General features: G+C 40.3%; 1 protein-coding gene across 8 annotated transcripts in view; it reads right to left on the bottom strand.

Moving 5' to 3' along the window:
- Window positions 1-14587, bottom strand: part of FCHO2 (FCH and mu domain containing endocytic adaptor 2) — a 263348-nt gene that overhangs the window by 52689 nt on the left and 196072 nt on the right. For 7 of the 8 annotated variants that reach the window (XM_043514278.1, XM_043514274.1, XM_043514275.1 and 4 more), the window contains 5 exons: window positions 8630-8808; window positions 7663-7674; window positions 4899-4923; window positions 3239-3281; window positions 691-791 (listed from right to left, as the gene is read on the bottom strand). In XM_043514278.1, coding sequence (XP_043370213.1) covers window positions 691-791; window positions 3239-3281; window positions 4899-4923; window positions 7663-7674; window positions 8630-8808 — 360 coding nt within the window. The remainder of the gene's footprint in view (window positions 1-690; window positions 792-3238; window positions 3282-4898; window positions 4924-7662; window positions 7675-8629; window positions 8809-14587) is intronic. The other variant, XM_043514273.1, reaches the window with a different exon arrangement.

Below are 14587 nucleotides of genomic sequence, written 5' to 3' on the forward strand. Positions count from 1 at the left end.
AACTGTAGCGTGAGCCCTTGGGGGAAGACTCTGGAACCAGGGAGAAGAGTTGGACTTGTGGGGCTAAAGAAGAGTTTTATACTCCGTAAAAGAGATAATGAGTCAGACCCCACAAAAGGGAGATTTTGTTCTCAATACTCAGGTCTGTGAGTCAATTATTGCAAAGAACCCAGGAAACTGGGGGCAGGGTGCCTACAAGGCCACCTCAGACCACAATAGGGTGCTCCAGAGGCAGTGATCCAGTTACATTGACCTAAAACAAACAAGTGGGAGCATCCTTTCCTAGGAAGAGAGAGAGGTGAAAGAACAGGAAGAGCCCCCTACATTATTTGGACTGTAACCCTGGGAAAAAGTAGTGCTTTGGGAACTCAGTAACAGTAGGCGGATTATGGAGAAAATAGGAAGAGCTGTGCACGGTACTAGTAAAAAATGGACTCTGCCTTCATTTTATTCAGATGCTCAAGGAATGAATACAGCTACTTATAGTAATCCACATTCTAACACACTGTATCCTGCTGTACATACAAATTATATCATATGAATGAGAGAGATGTTTCAAAATTCTCTCTCATTGCAATTCTCTCTAATGTGAATCCCTTCCAAAAGTAAAATAACAAAACAAAAACCCCAAAGGTTTTTATATTAAACACTTAGGATTTGTAATATAATTTCTAGAATCAAATACTTTACCTAATGAGGATGAGGATATGGATGTCAATGAAGCTGAAGAAGATGAATCAAGAGAAGTGGCAAAGGGTAGATCCCATGCCAGGAGGTCATTGTTCCCCTTCCTATTGTAACAGTTAAAATAGGAAAATAAATACAAAGCATACATATTTATAACAACCAAATTACTGAAGTGACTTGTGTGCTGTAATCAGTTGAATGAGAACATTCCTGCCACATAAAAGCATTCTGTTGGATAAATCTAGGTCAAATTCACACACAGACATGCACCAAAAGAACAAAATATTTTAAATTTATACTTTGTTATTTTGGTGCAAATTTGTGTGTGGGCACCCTTAATTCAGAATTAAAGGGTACTATTTCCTTTTTCAACAAAATATGTTAATTAAAACTAGGGCTGTCAATTAATTGCACTTAACTCACGCGATTAACTCAAAAAAATTAATTGTGATTAAAAAATTGATCGCGATTAATCACACTGTTAAACGATAGAATACCTACTGAAATTTATTAAATATTTTCAGATGTTTTTCTACATTGTCAAATATATTGATTTCTACTACAACACAGAATACAAAGTGTACAGTGCTCACTTTATATTATTTTTATTACAAATATTTGCACTGTAAAAATTATAAATAAAAAATAGTATTTTTCAATTCACCTTATACAAGTATTATAGTACAATCTCTTTATCGTGAAAGTGTAACTTACAAATGTAGATTTTTTTTGTTACATAACTGCACTCAAAAACAAAACAATGTAAAACTTCAGCCCACGAAAGCTTATGCTCTAATAAATGTGCTAGTCTCTAAGGTGCTACAAGTACTCCTGTTCTTTTTGTAAAACTTTAGAGTCTACAAGTCTACTCAGTCCTACTTCTTGTTCAGCCAATTGCTATGACAAACAAGTTTGTTTACATTTATGGGAGATACTGCTGACCACCTCTCATTTACAATATCACCTGAAAGTGAGAACAGGCATTCACATGGCACTTTTGTAGCCGGCGTTGCAAGGTATTTACATGCCAGATATGCTAAACATTCATATGCCCCTTTCATGCTTTGGCCACCATCCAGAGGACATGTTTCCATGCTGATGATGCTCGTTAAAAAAAAAAGAATACGTTAATTAAATTTGTGATTGAACTCTTGGGGGAGAACTGTATGTATCCCGTTCTGTTTTACCCGTATTCTACCATATATTTCATCTTATAGCAGTCTCGGATGATGACCCAGCACATCTTCATTTTAAGAAGCCTTTCACAGAAGATTTGACAAAATGCAAAGAAGGTACCAGTGTGAGATTTCTAAGGATAGATACAGCACTTGATCCAAGGTTTAAGAATCTGAAGTGCCTTCCGAAAGCTGAGAGGGACAAGATGTGGAGGATGCTTTCAGATGTCTTAAAAGAGCAAAACTCCGATGCGGAAACTACAGAGCCCGAAATCACCAAAAAAAGAAAATCAACCTTCTGCGGGTGGAATCTGACTCAGATGATGAAAATTAACATGTGTTGGTCTGCTCTACTTTGGATCATTATGGGGCAGAACTCATCATCAGCATGGACGTATGTATTCTGGAATGGTGGTTAAGCATGAAGGGACATATGAATCTTTAGCGCATCTGGCACGTAAATATCTTGCGATGCTGGCTACAACAGTGCCATGTGAATGCCTGTTCTCACTTTCAGGTGACATTGTAAACAAGATGTGGGCAGCATTATCTCCTGCGAATTGTAACCAAACTTATTTGTCTGAGCGATTGGCTAAAGTAGGACTGATTGGACTTGCAGGTTCTAAAGTTTTACATTGTTTTATTTTTGAATGCAGTTATTTTTTGTACATAATTCTACATTTGTAAGTTCAACTTTCATTATAAAGAGGTTGCACTACAGTACTTGTATTAGGTGAATTGAAATATACTATTTATTTTGGTTTTTTTACAGTGCAAATATTTGTAATAAAAAATAAATATAAAGTGAGCACTGTACGCTTTGTATTCTGTGTTGTAAATGAAATCAATATATTTGAAAATGTATAAAAACACCCAAAATATTTAAATAAATGGTATTCTATTATTAACAGTGCAATTAATTTTTTAATCGCTTAACAGCCCTAATTAAAACCAATTTAGTTATTTCAGTAAAACTTGTATGTGAACCAGCCCAAATCTTGACCCTATCAAACTTGTATTCCTTAAAAGTTATAGTAGCTTCTAGATGAATTTAGAATGTTAACAGATTTCTTTCACTTTTAATAATTTTAATATAAAATAACATTTTATAACTAAAATAATTATTGGAGCCAATCACAATTAAGAAAATGAATAGGTAGAAAAAAGGTACGCCCATGAAGAGAAGAGGATAGGATAAAATTCCCAGTTTTTAAATAAAGAATTTTGAATTAGTCCTCACCTCTTAGGAATCACTAGCTATCCAGCCTAAACTGGCTAGCCAAGTCTAGCAATGGATTTCTCAATCCTGTATCAAACCAAAACCCCCACACAAATGGAATTCAATGTAAAGCCTACATTTTAAATGTGGAACTTACTCATTAGGTGGAGCAGAATGCTTTGATTTTGTTAACTCTTCACCTAATTAAAAAAAAAACACCCTATTATGACAAAGGAAAGCCATGAATTTGATTAACAAAATCGTTCAGCTTCATGATAAAAAACAATCTGGAATGATAATAGCTGCAATGAAAATAATTCAGAATTATTGAAATGGAAAGGATGAAATTAATATTATTTATGTGATGTTATGAGTCAGCTGCTTCTAAAATACTTCCTAAAATATGCTTAACATACAAAAATGAAGGATGATTTTTGTTAGAAAGTCTTGGTCCTTTGAAAGTATATCTTTATGGGACACAACATAGGTCAACTTCACTCTTCTGCAGTTTTAAGTCCCTACTGCAACAGAAAAAAACAATTTTTCACAGATGTTACTGGTCATCTTAAGTTTTCCAGGAAAAGCTGATTAAAGTGTGAACACTAAACAGTTCAAAACAAACATCATAATTCTTTAGCATCTAGAATACTAACAAGATAATACTAGTAAAAGGCTAGTTGCTATTTCCTAAAGCAAATACTACTCCGCCCCAAAATAAGGGCCATGTAATTAGCATTTTCTTTCAAAAGCTAATACTAATGATCTTTGATTGAACAGTATCATGCAGCATTTCAAATTTATTTTCTGACTACTTCACATCGTTGCCTTCTTTGAGGTAATTTTGTACATGTCAGTGGAAGAACTGAACTCCTCAAAATGCATGGGAGTCTGCTCTCACATCTTTATTAAACAGCACTCTAAAGAACAACTCCTTTCTGAGGGACTAGAATTGCCACTATCATGGCTTCACCCACCCTTTCCTCCATTGACTGGGATTCTCCATTTTAAGAGTGAACTCCCACTGCTCCAGCCAGAATCCAGCAAGGGGACAGCAGTTGCCACTCTTCCACTGCTGCTCAGTCAGTGCTTGGCCTGGTCTGTCTCCTCGCTCACCAGGACTCCGTCCTCTAAGTCCCTACTCCTGCACAATTTTTGATCACAGGACTTGGACAAACTGCTGTTTTTTATGGAGCGGAAGGACAAAACATGGGATGAAGGAGAAAGTTTGACAGCAGAATAAGAGGAGTTTTTGTTTGGGGATTTGGGACACTAAAATGGTTCTGGGGTTGGTGAAAGAGGAAGAATGTATTTTAGGAGGTGCATGAACTAGAGTACTCAGTACACAGGACTGACAATAGAATGTTTTCAATGAGGGCCCCTTCATTCTGGAACTTATTCCCCATCATTGATCACAAACAACACGAATATTAAACTTTGCAGGATGCCCTAAAGGTCATCTCTTTGCTAGGACTTTTGGGGAGAGCTGAGAAGGTAGATGCAATAAGATCTTTGGGTAGTCCACATTCACTGCTTTGAAACACTGGCTGGTAATGTTCATTTAACATTTTTTTTTCTTCAAGTTTTAATACATCTGTTGGGTGGTTATTTTTTCTAAATTCATTTTTTATTATTAATTGTTATGGCAACAAGAGCTGATAACAAGCATCTTTCTTGTATTTAAAATACAAAATTTAAAATTGATCATAATCAGAAAATCGGGAAATTAAATTTTCATGCTAAATATAAAGATTTTGATAAGAAAAATAAAAAGTATTTTTATACTTTATATTATACCAATAGTTAAAGTTTGCACTTACTAGGTGAATTCCTGTTCATTTGAGCCTAAAATAGAAATGAAAAATAATACAAATAAACAAAATTTTTATTAATCATCTACTAAAGAACTAAATGGCACAAGTATTATTTAGCATGTACCCCCCTCCCATTTATAGTTTTGTTTTCAATGCTGGGGAGACAGCGTAAAGCTCAGGGAGGGCACAGAACATGAGCAGGATCCAGGTGAGTGTAAGGCAGGTAGGAGGGGAGAACAGAGAGGACCGGCAGAAGGCAAGGCAGCGGAAATGGGAAAGGGTATTGGGAGTTTGAAGGTGGGAGTTGAAGCAGGGAAATTAAGATGGAAACTTGTGGAAAAAGAGCAAGCTGAGTTGCAGCATGTCAACGGTTGTCAGCTCAGGGAGAGATGGGGGTGAGTGGAAAACAGTCTAAGAGCAACTACTCCTAGAAAGCTAGGGTTTGCAGCACTCCATGAATACAGCAAAAGTAAGATAAGTCAGCTAGTTGACACTACAGCATTCTGAAGTACCTTCAAAAAGTAAATCTACACGTATGACTGCGTGTAGCGCACAAACATTGCACACCCAGACAGCATGGGTATAAACAGCAGTGGTAGAGGGTGAGGTCTGGTTTGGGTGAATAGAGTTGAGAAAGTGCCCTGCATGCCTGAACCCCTTCGGTATATACCCTACATGGTTCTCTATTCACCCAAGAAGTGCCTCCCACTATTTTTACTGCCATGTGTAGCGCCTGTACTTTACATAATGCCATAAGTGTAAACACAGGCATACTGTGTATTGGATCCAAGGGGATATGGAACACATATAAACATGTTCTTAGGTATAGAAAGCTAAAAAGAAATAGTATTGAAATAATATTTTTTTAAAGTATATAGAATGATAGAAATGTAGAGCTTGAGAAGTCATCAAATCCAGCCCCCTGTACTAGGGCAGGATCAAGTAAACCTAGACCATCCCTGATAGGTGTTTGTCCAACCTGTTCTTAAAAATTTCCAAAATGGGGATTCTAAAGCCTTACTTGGAAGCCTATTCCACAGTTTAGCTATCCTTATAGTTAGACAGTTTTTCCTAATATCTAACCTAAATCTCCCTTGCTGCAGATTGAGCCCATTACTTCTTGTACTATCTTCAGCGGACATGGACAACAATTGATCACAGTCTTCTTCATATATTTGAAGCCCTTAATATATTTGAAGACTGTTAATCAGGTCCCACCTCAGTCATCTTTTTTCAAGACTAAACATGCCCAGTTTTTTTTAACCTTTCCTCAGAGGTCAGGTTATAACTTTTTATAATTTTTGTTGCTCTCCTCTTGACTCTCTCCAATTTGTCCACATCTTTCCTGAAGTGTGGTGCACAGAAATGGACCTAGTACTCCAGATGAGGTCACACCAGTGCAGAGTAAAGCAGGACAATTACCTCCCTGGTCTTACACAGTATGCCTGCTACTACACCCCAGAATGAAATTAGCCTTTTTCGCAACTGCATCATGCTGCTGACTCATATTCAATTTGTGATTCACTATAACTAAGGCTACATTTTAGTCACAGATATTTTGAGTAAAAGTCATGGACCGATCAGGGCCATGAATTTTTGTTTACTGCCCGTGACTTTTACTAAAAACACCAGTGAATAAAACTTTGGGGAGGGCTGTCAGGGGGCCCCGTGGGTGCTGGAGTAGAGTGGCTGGGAGCAGTCTGGGCCCCCCCACTAGTGCTGGGTGGGCCGAAGGCACGCAGCCCAGCACCCCCACTGGTGCTAAGGTTGGTGGGGCCAGCAGGCTCCATACCTGACTCCGCGCCTCCCCCCCAGCAGCAGCAGAGTTTGGGTGTGGGAGGGGGTTGCGGCACGGGATGGGGTGAGACGGGCTCTGGGCGGCCCTTAACTGGGGGGCTCCCTGGAAGTGGCAACATCCCCCTTGCTCAGCTGCTAAGTGGAGGAGTGGCCAGGCACTCTGCACACTGCCTTCTCCTGCAGGTACCGCACCCGCAGCTCCCATTGGTTGCAGTTCCCAGCCAAGGGAAGCTGCAAAGCCAGTGCTCTGGGCAGAGGCAGCCTGCAGTGACCACGTCTCTGCCTAGCAGCTGAGCGAGGGGGATGTTGCCGCTTCCGGGAAGCCCCCCAGGTAAGCGCCGCCCAGAGCCTGCCTCACCCCATCCCATGCCCCAACCCTCTGCCTCCTCTGACACCCAAACTCTGCTGGTGTGTGTGTGTGTGCACACGTATGCGCAGCGGCATGAGACTGCAGCCAGTGCATCTGGCGCAGGCGCTGCCTGAGCTGCCCCTGAGCCAGGCGCACTGGCCAGTGCAGAAGTCACTGAGGGTCACGGAATCCGTGACCTCTGTGACAAACTCGCAGCCTTAACTATAACCCCCAGTTCGGGGCTGTATGTGCAGACCCCCTCCTTCCCCCCCAGACCTGAAGCACAGGCCGGCCTCCATTAGCCCCAGGGCAGGAAGAAGAGCCCCTCGCAGCATAGAGCTGGGAAGCAGAGCGTGGGCAGAGCCAAGCAAGGCTGTTTGGGGAGGCTCAGCCTTCCCCTGCCTTTGATACCCGCCACCCATGCTTATTTTATAGAATGGATAAATTAAATGAGTTTCACAAGATAACACAGCAAGTGTTTGCCAGATTCAGGAAGAGAACCCAGACCACCAGAGTCAGTCTTGTGCTTTAACCATTAGAACTTGCTTCCTCCCTTAAACAAGAATTATTTCGTTTTTAGTTTAAAAATGGGGGGAGGGGAGGAGGAAGGCATTTTGTACTTACAGGACTGTGTCTCTAGTATCAGCATGAGAAAGAAAAAGGGAAAAACATGATTAATATAGCTATATAATAGTAATGTCCAGGACTCATATTCGGCCTGTGTGTTTTAGAGTGTCTGTTGAGTCAGCATGAAATGATGGAAACAGCTAGAAGCATGGCTGACTGCTCTTTTTGGTTAGAATATCACCAGGTTCAATCATCACTGGGATTTGTGGGCTTTTACAATCCAGTTTTTAAGTTCTTAGCCATTTTTAGTTTTTTTTCCCCACGTTATGAATTGCATGGGTATGCCAGCACAGACTTTCACCTAGTTTTTAAAAAATAAGATTGTATGCTTTAATCTTGCTTTAATGTCCACGCCTTTTTATTCTAACCTTCATTTTGCACTGATATCATTTATAAGGTTCAACCATAATGTTAATCCTAAATACAAAAGGATCACTATCATCCTAAGGAATAAAACATAGCAAGCTGCAATGTAAAGTCATATATACCCCTGGTCTATCTTAGGGTTTTCTATAGTGCTCATCCCCTTAGCTTCGAAGTGCTTACAATCCAATACAAATCTCATCCATCTGTTAAAAAGGATCCCCAGCACATTGCAATTTAAACCCAAAATATGGATCCCAGAACAGAGAGGTAACATCTGTAAGAGGATGGGGAGAAGATAATAGTCACTATTTTTCTTTCATTTGTTAAGGTTGCCCCCTGGAGAACATCTCACACCTGGAACTAACATCATCAATCCCAGAAACAAAGTGGTGATGAATATATTGGGAGAGAGACATGCTGCAATTTACAGCTGGAATTAAAATGGATGCTTGGTGCCTCAGGAGTTAGACCTGTCTTTCTCAGTAAAATCTGACCTTCCACAGAAAAGAGTAAAGTTAATAGTTCATGTGAAACAAAATGTAAGGAATATATTAACTTGCTTCTCTGCTAAATGTAATATATGGAACAAATTACTCACAGATATTGCTGGAGAAAGAGTGATGTTCCCTATAGATACTTTTAATTCATCCAATGAAGCCATAGTGTAGTGAGAGCTATTATTTGGCTGTACAGGTTTGATTTCTACATGGAATCTCCTCGGTTCATCATCTTCAGAGTCAGAATCACTGGATGAGTAGAAATGGTTCTCTTTGATATGTTTTTCTCAGTTAAGGTAACTGATGTTTTAGTGTCACCTATATAGTGAATAGATCAGTTTCTCACACACTCCTCAACATATACATCTGCAGCAAGTAAACACTATTCACACATAAAATTAACAAAGTTAAAAAAGTGTCTGACAATAGCTACTTGAAAACACCATCCACAGTTTGCCAACACTCATACTTCAAAGTTAAACTTTGATGTTTTCACCCTAACCATCTAACAAATGCAGAAGGTATATTAATGCAACTTTACTGTTACAAATTTAAAATCACAAATGACCAGAACGGAAAAATTTAGGCTCTACAGTAATATTAATTTGTCTGCAATGCAGGTTGGAGCATAAGATGGAGTCAAGACTTCTGAGTTCTATTCCCAGCTCTGCTACCAACTCACTCCATTACTACAGGCAAGTTACCAAACCTCTGCCCATTTTTGCCCCTCTGTAAAGAAGTTATTTACTTATACAGTAACTGGAATTCTTCAACATGCATGTATTCCACTTTGGTGTGTATGTACCCCAGGTGCTTGAGATTGGGGTCTTTTGCCTAGCAGTGTCCATTGGGTCTGTACATGTGCTCTGAGAGTGCTCATGCTCCTGTACTGAGGGAATAAAAGGTGATACAGAACCAACTACCCCTCAATTTCTCCTCCACTGCAGAATCCAACTGTAGGACTCCAAAGAAGAGTGGGTTGAGGAATATATGGACAATATCTCAAAGGATCCTTGTTACTGTACAGGTGTCATCAGGGCTGTTGCTTCTCCCCAGCTCCAAACCATGCGCTGCCACACCCAGTCTCAGTCAAAAAGGTTTATTGTCATAACAGAGGGACTTAACTCAAGTCTTGAACCCAGGCTTCAGGGCCATGCCTCCAAGGAGTTTTTGGCACTCCAGCTTCTGGCAGCCTCCCAGCATCAGTCAGTTCTGCTCCCCTCCTGCAGCAGCAGCAGCTACAGGGCTGCTTCCTTGAACCCCTGGCCCTTGCTCCAGGGACCCATCACAGGAGCTAGCTCCACTCTAGTGTAGCTTTTCCTCCCCAAAGCTTAGCCTGTCTCAGTCCTTCCTCCCCAGCTGCCTACTCGCAGCCCTTTATTGACTCAGGTGTAGTCCAGCCCTCTACAGTTGGCTGGATTAGGCTCACCTGCTCTGGTCCAGGAGTGCTGGGATTAGTCTAGCCACAGGGACTAGTTACCCTGTGACAGCAGGTAAATAACTTTTCTTTCTTCAAGTGCTGGTCCACATACATATTCCACTCTTGGTGCCTCCCAAGCAGTGAATTAACTAAGGTGGTGGGTGCTCTGAGTCTTCACAATAGACTGCAAAACAACTCTGCCAAGTAATTCCATTCTAGATGCTTCCACTAAGGCATAATGTCTAGTAAAGGTATACAAAAGAGCCCTAGGTGGCAGCTTTATAGAGATCAGTTATGGGAATGCTTCTCAACAAAGCAGTTGAGGCTGACTGCAACCTACGAGAATGGGCTATAATACTGTCTGGTGGATCTAATTTATCTAGGTCATATCAGAGCCTAATACACCCTGAAATCCATTTAAATAATCTTTGGAAGGACACAGGGTGGCCTTTCATCCTCTCGGCAAAGAATAAGAATAGTTTAGGAGAGGACCTAAAAGGTTTCACTCACTGAAGTTAAAAGGCTCCTATGCTCAAGAAGGGTATGCATCTTAGCTTCACCATGATTAATATTCAGAGTAGCAGCTGTGTTAGTATGTATCCACAAAAAGAAAAGGAGTACTTGTGGTATCTTAGAGACTAATGAATTTATTTGAGCCTAAGCTTTCGTGAGCTACAGCTCACTTCATTGGATGCATGCAGTGGAAAATACAGTGGGGAGATTTTATATACAGAGAGAACATGAAACAATGTGTGTACCATACACACTGTAACGAGAGTGATCAGGTAAGGTGAGCTATTACCAGCAGGAGAGGAAAAAAAACCTTTTATAGTGATAATCAAGGTGGGCCATTTCCAGCAGTTGACAAGAATGTGTGAGGAACAGTGGGGGGAAATAAACATGTGGAAATAGTTTTTGGTAGGAACTTAGGCTGTGTCCTAAGGAATAGCTTGACACAGTGGAAAATAATGTGTGTGTGGGGGGGTTTCCATTGTAAGAGCCCCCATCTCCTCCACCCTTTAGCAGATGTGTATGCCACAAAGAGGAAGGTCTTCATAGACAGGTGAGAGAGAGAACATCCGATGGATAAAAGACACTCAAATTACTGAACATTTCGTACATATCTTTGTTGGGAAGAGTAACTCTTTCAATTAATGACACTCTATTGGAACCTGCCAAGAATACATGACAGACACCAGCTATTGCTGCCCCGTGTATGCAAATACACATTGTTAGACAACCACTGCTCAGTTCCTCCTCCCTGCTCATGGCTTTCCATGGAGCTCCCAGTGTCTGCAGTAATATCTTCCCTTGTTAGAGTGAATTGAGGAATTAGTATATATGTTGGGGTAGTTACACAGTTGCCCATTAGCACCCCTCCCTCCCATTTTTGACAGGCTTTGGGTAATTTGGGGGAAAATTTTAATTAATTTCCTTGTATTCATTTCCCACTGGAATCTTCCTGGTACCACGGCTTTAGGATTTAAATATTGTCCCTCTTGCAACATGGCAATTCCAGTTAACAATGGACACATGAGGTGTCTTTTTTGTCTAGGGAGAATCCCACATCCTCCATAAATGCATTGTGTGCTAGTCCTTTTCAAAAAGGAGTTGAGAAACCAGGCTTAAAATGTTTAGTTTTGACCACTTCCAAGCAAGCTGTCTCAGACAGAGATTCATCTGATATCCCTGTACATCTGCCTGTTGTGTTGAGAAGTACCTCTGTGAGCTCATCCCCAATTAGCTCCAAGACTCTACTGGCTAAGCCTTTGATTTCCAGAGATACAGGTAGGATTGTCCCTGTTATGACCGCTAAGGGAAAGGAGCATCGTTCTTCCTCTAAGGGCAGAAGCAAATCTCCTCAAAAGACCTCCATAAAGAAGAGTTCAAACTCCCCCTTTAATTTCAATCCAAGGAGATCCTATAGCCCAAGTTGGGCTCACAGTACTACCATTTAGTACCACCCACTGGGCCTACCTTGTCAATGATCAATAGAAAGACTGCAACCACTGCGGTGTCTGTAGCACCACATGTATATGGCACTGGTTGCTGCCTCTCCTTCATCGCCAATAATGGTACTGGTACTGAGCAAGTTGTTACAGATTACTTCAACTCTGGCTACTCCTATGGGCTATAATTTAGCCCCAATTTTAACAGCCCCATCTACCTCAGTGACAATGAGATATATAGTACCAAAGGACCTCCAAATTACAGAGGAAACTAAGTCTCCCCTTGCTATTGGTAGGGCTTCATATTCTACGAGCATGAGGGCCCACTGCCTCAGTTGTACCGACCTGTTCTTTGGTAGTGAATGCTGCTGTGGGGTTACAATCTATAATCCCTGCCTCTGCAGCCCCTCCTTTGCAATTGAAATTTTCTTATTCCTCTTCTGACTCCCAACAAAGTGGGGAAGGATCTCCCACCTACTGCCCTAGAGCCTCTTCTTCCAAGTTTTATGGGTCAGAGAGGAAGTCTAAGGTCTCCTACAGATCTAAGCAGCAGAGGCTATGAGGGTGACCATGTGCCCTGGGCCCCTTCTCTTGGGCCCCTACATCTTTTCCTTATAATACTCCTTCACTGCCATATTGGAGCCCCAGGTGTTCATATCAAGAGCATACCCTGAATGCATCACCTCACAGAGAGAAATACAGGAGGCAGAAAACAGTGCAGCTTCACGCAGCTCCTCAGTGATGAACTGTCTGTAGGATGCGTGGCATTTCTCCAAAAAGGGCCATATTTTTGGAGTTTAATGTACCTATCACTACACAAATCCACAACATATATAATTTGAAAGTTTATTTTATGTACATTTAGATGAGGTCTGATGGGGAGCTGTCAAGTGGTGCCATAAGCCTGTAGGTGAGGTGAAACAATGACACCCAAAATGGGAAAGTGTCATTTTTTGCACAGTTCCAGAAACTCAGCAACGTGACTATGACTATAATTTTTACTATTCAAGTTAAACACTACATTAAGGTGTTGAAATTATTGGCCAAAGCTACCAAATGACAACATATTACATTTTTTTATTTGTTTTGGCATGGGAATGTATTTTTCCCTCCAGAAATGAAGAAGAATGTTTAGAATGTGACAAAAATGGTGATCAACATTTTGCAATATATTCTTAATTGTCAAAGTATCTCACAAGTGATTATAATAGTTTTATATATTTTCAATTTAAAATTGCTTAACCAATCAGTCTCACACTGAAGACTGTGCATCAGTAGTAGTAGATAACACCGTAGTTTGTACTGCACAGTAGGTAGATATAAATGTATGTGAATACCTAATGTAATGCTTCTCCATTTGTAAGCTTCTGTACACACAGTATGGCATCTAGTCTGCCAGGTAGAATTTGCATTTGTAATTGCCTATCCAGGCAGTACTAGCCTTTGAAACATTCTACAAACTAGGTTTTTAATTCAGAGACACTTATGCGCAGGTCAGTATTAGTGTTAGAAATAACAATACACAGCTTCCTACTGGGCTTCAAGCAAATGGCTCATTAAACAAAAATGGCAACTGTAATACTATCATGCAGATCTAATTTATATCTACTTTAGCACAAGTCTGTATACTTGTATAAAATGAAAAATGGTGGCAGTAATGCTAGCAATATACTTTTGGAATTTTACCTCTACAGGGAAGTTACAGTATAAAATGACATGAAGGACAAAGAGAAAGATTCTCCACAAACAAGAAATGTATTAATTGTCAAGAAAGTCAAAAGAATGAAAAACTGTCAAAAGCCACCAGTACTGGACAGAATTCTGTGATCCTGGCACTAGAAGTTAAGAGAGATGAACTATATTTACAGTTACTGGATGAGTTTTCTAGTTTAAATGATGGGCCACCAATACTCTATCCCGGAGGTTCCTTTCAAAAATATACAAACAAGTTGAATTGGATACCGCAGAGTTGTACTAAACCCAGGAAAGAAAACAGACTCTGAAAGTGATCAGAAAGCATCATGTTAACCTGCTTCTATAGCCACAAGAGCAAGCACATCTTCCAACAATTAGTCCTGTTGCATTGTTTGCTTGAGAAAAACACACAAGATAGACAAAAAACTTAATAAAAACAGAAACATATGAGATAACAACCAACCTAAGGGAGGCAAGCACTTCAAAGAGGAGATGATGACATGATGCGCAAAATATCTGTGGAAGGCTTGATTGCTAATGCTGCACTTTATCAGTTAACATGCCCTTCTTTCTGCTTCAGTAAAACAAACCTTAAAGCAAAACCACCTAGTTATAGGTCGACAATACAGTCACTTTATGACATTGCATTTATCAGCTGATTGGAGAGAGAGAATGATCTTATGTACAACAAGGCGGCTCTTCTCTTGTTCAACCAGCTATAAAAATATAAATCCTACTTCCCTCAGATCTAGAAACTGCAAGCCATTCCAGTAGCAAATTATATGCAAAATTAGAAGATCACTATGGTTCTGTCATTTCATGCCATGCAGAGCACGGACAAGGCACATCTATCTTTGTTCTATGCAGCACAATAACATTAACTGATTCTATCCAAGCTGCAACTAAACTGAAGCCAGGAACTTAAGTCATCCAAATGTTTTGTGGATGATCTTCTCATGAGTAAGCCTAACAAACAGCTTTCAAATGAACAACTG

The sequence above is a fragment of the Dermochelys coriacea genome, chromosome 5 (genome assembly GCF_009764565.3).
Source record: "Dermochelys coriacea isolate rDerCor1 chromosome 5, rDerCor1.pri.v4, whole genome shotgun sequence".
Taxonomy (NCBI): domain Eukaryota; kingdom Metazoa; phylum Chordata; order Testudines; family Dermochelyidae; genus Dermochelys; species Dermochelys coriacea.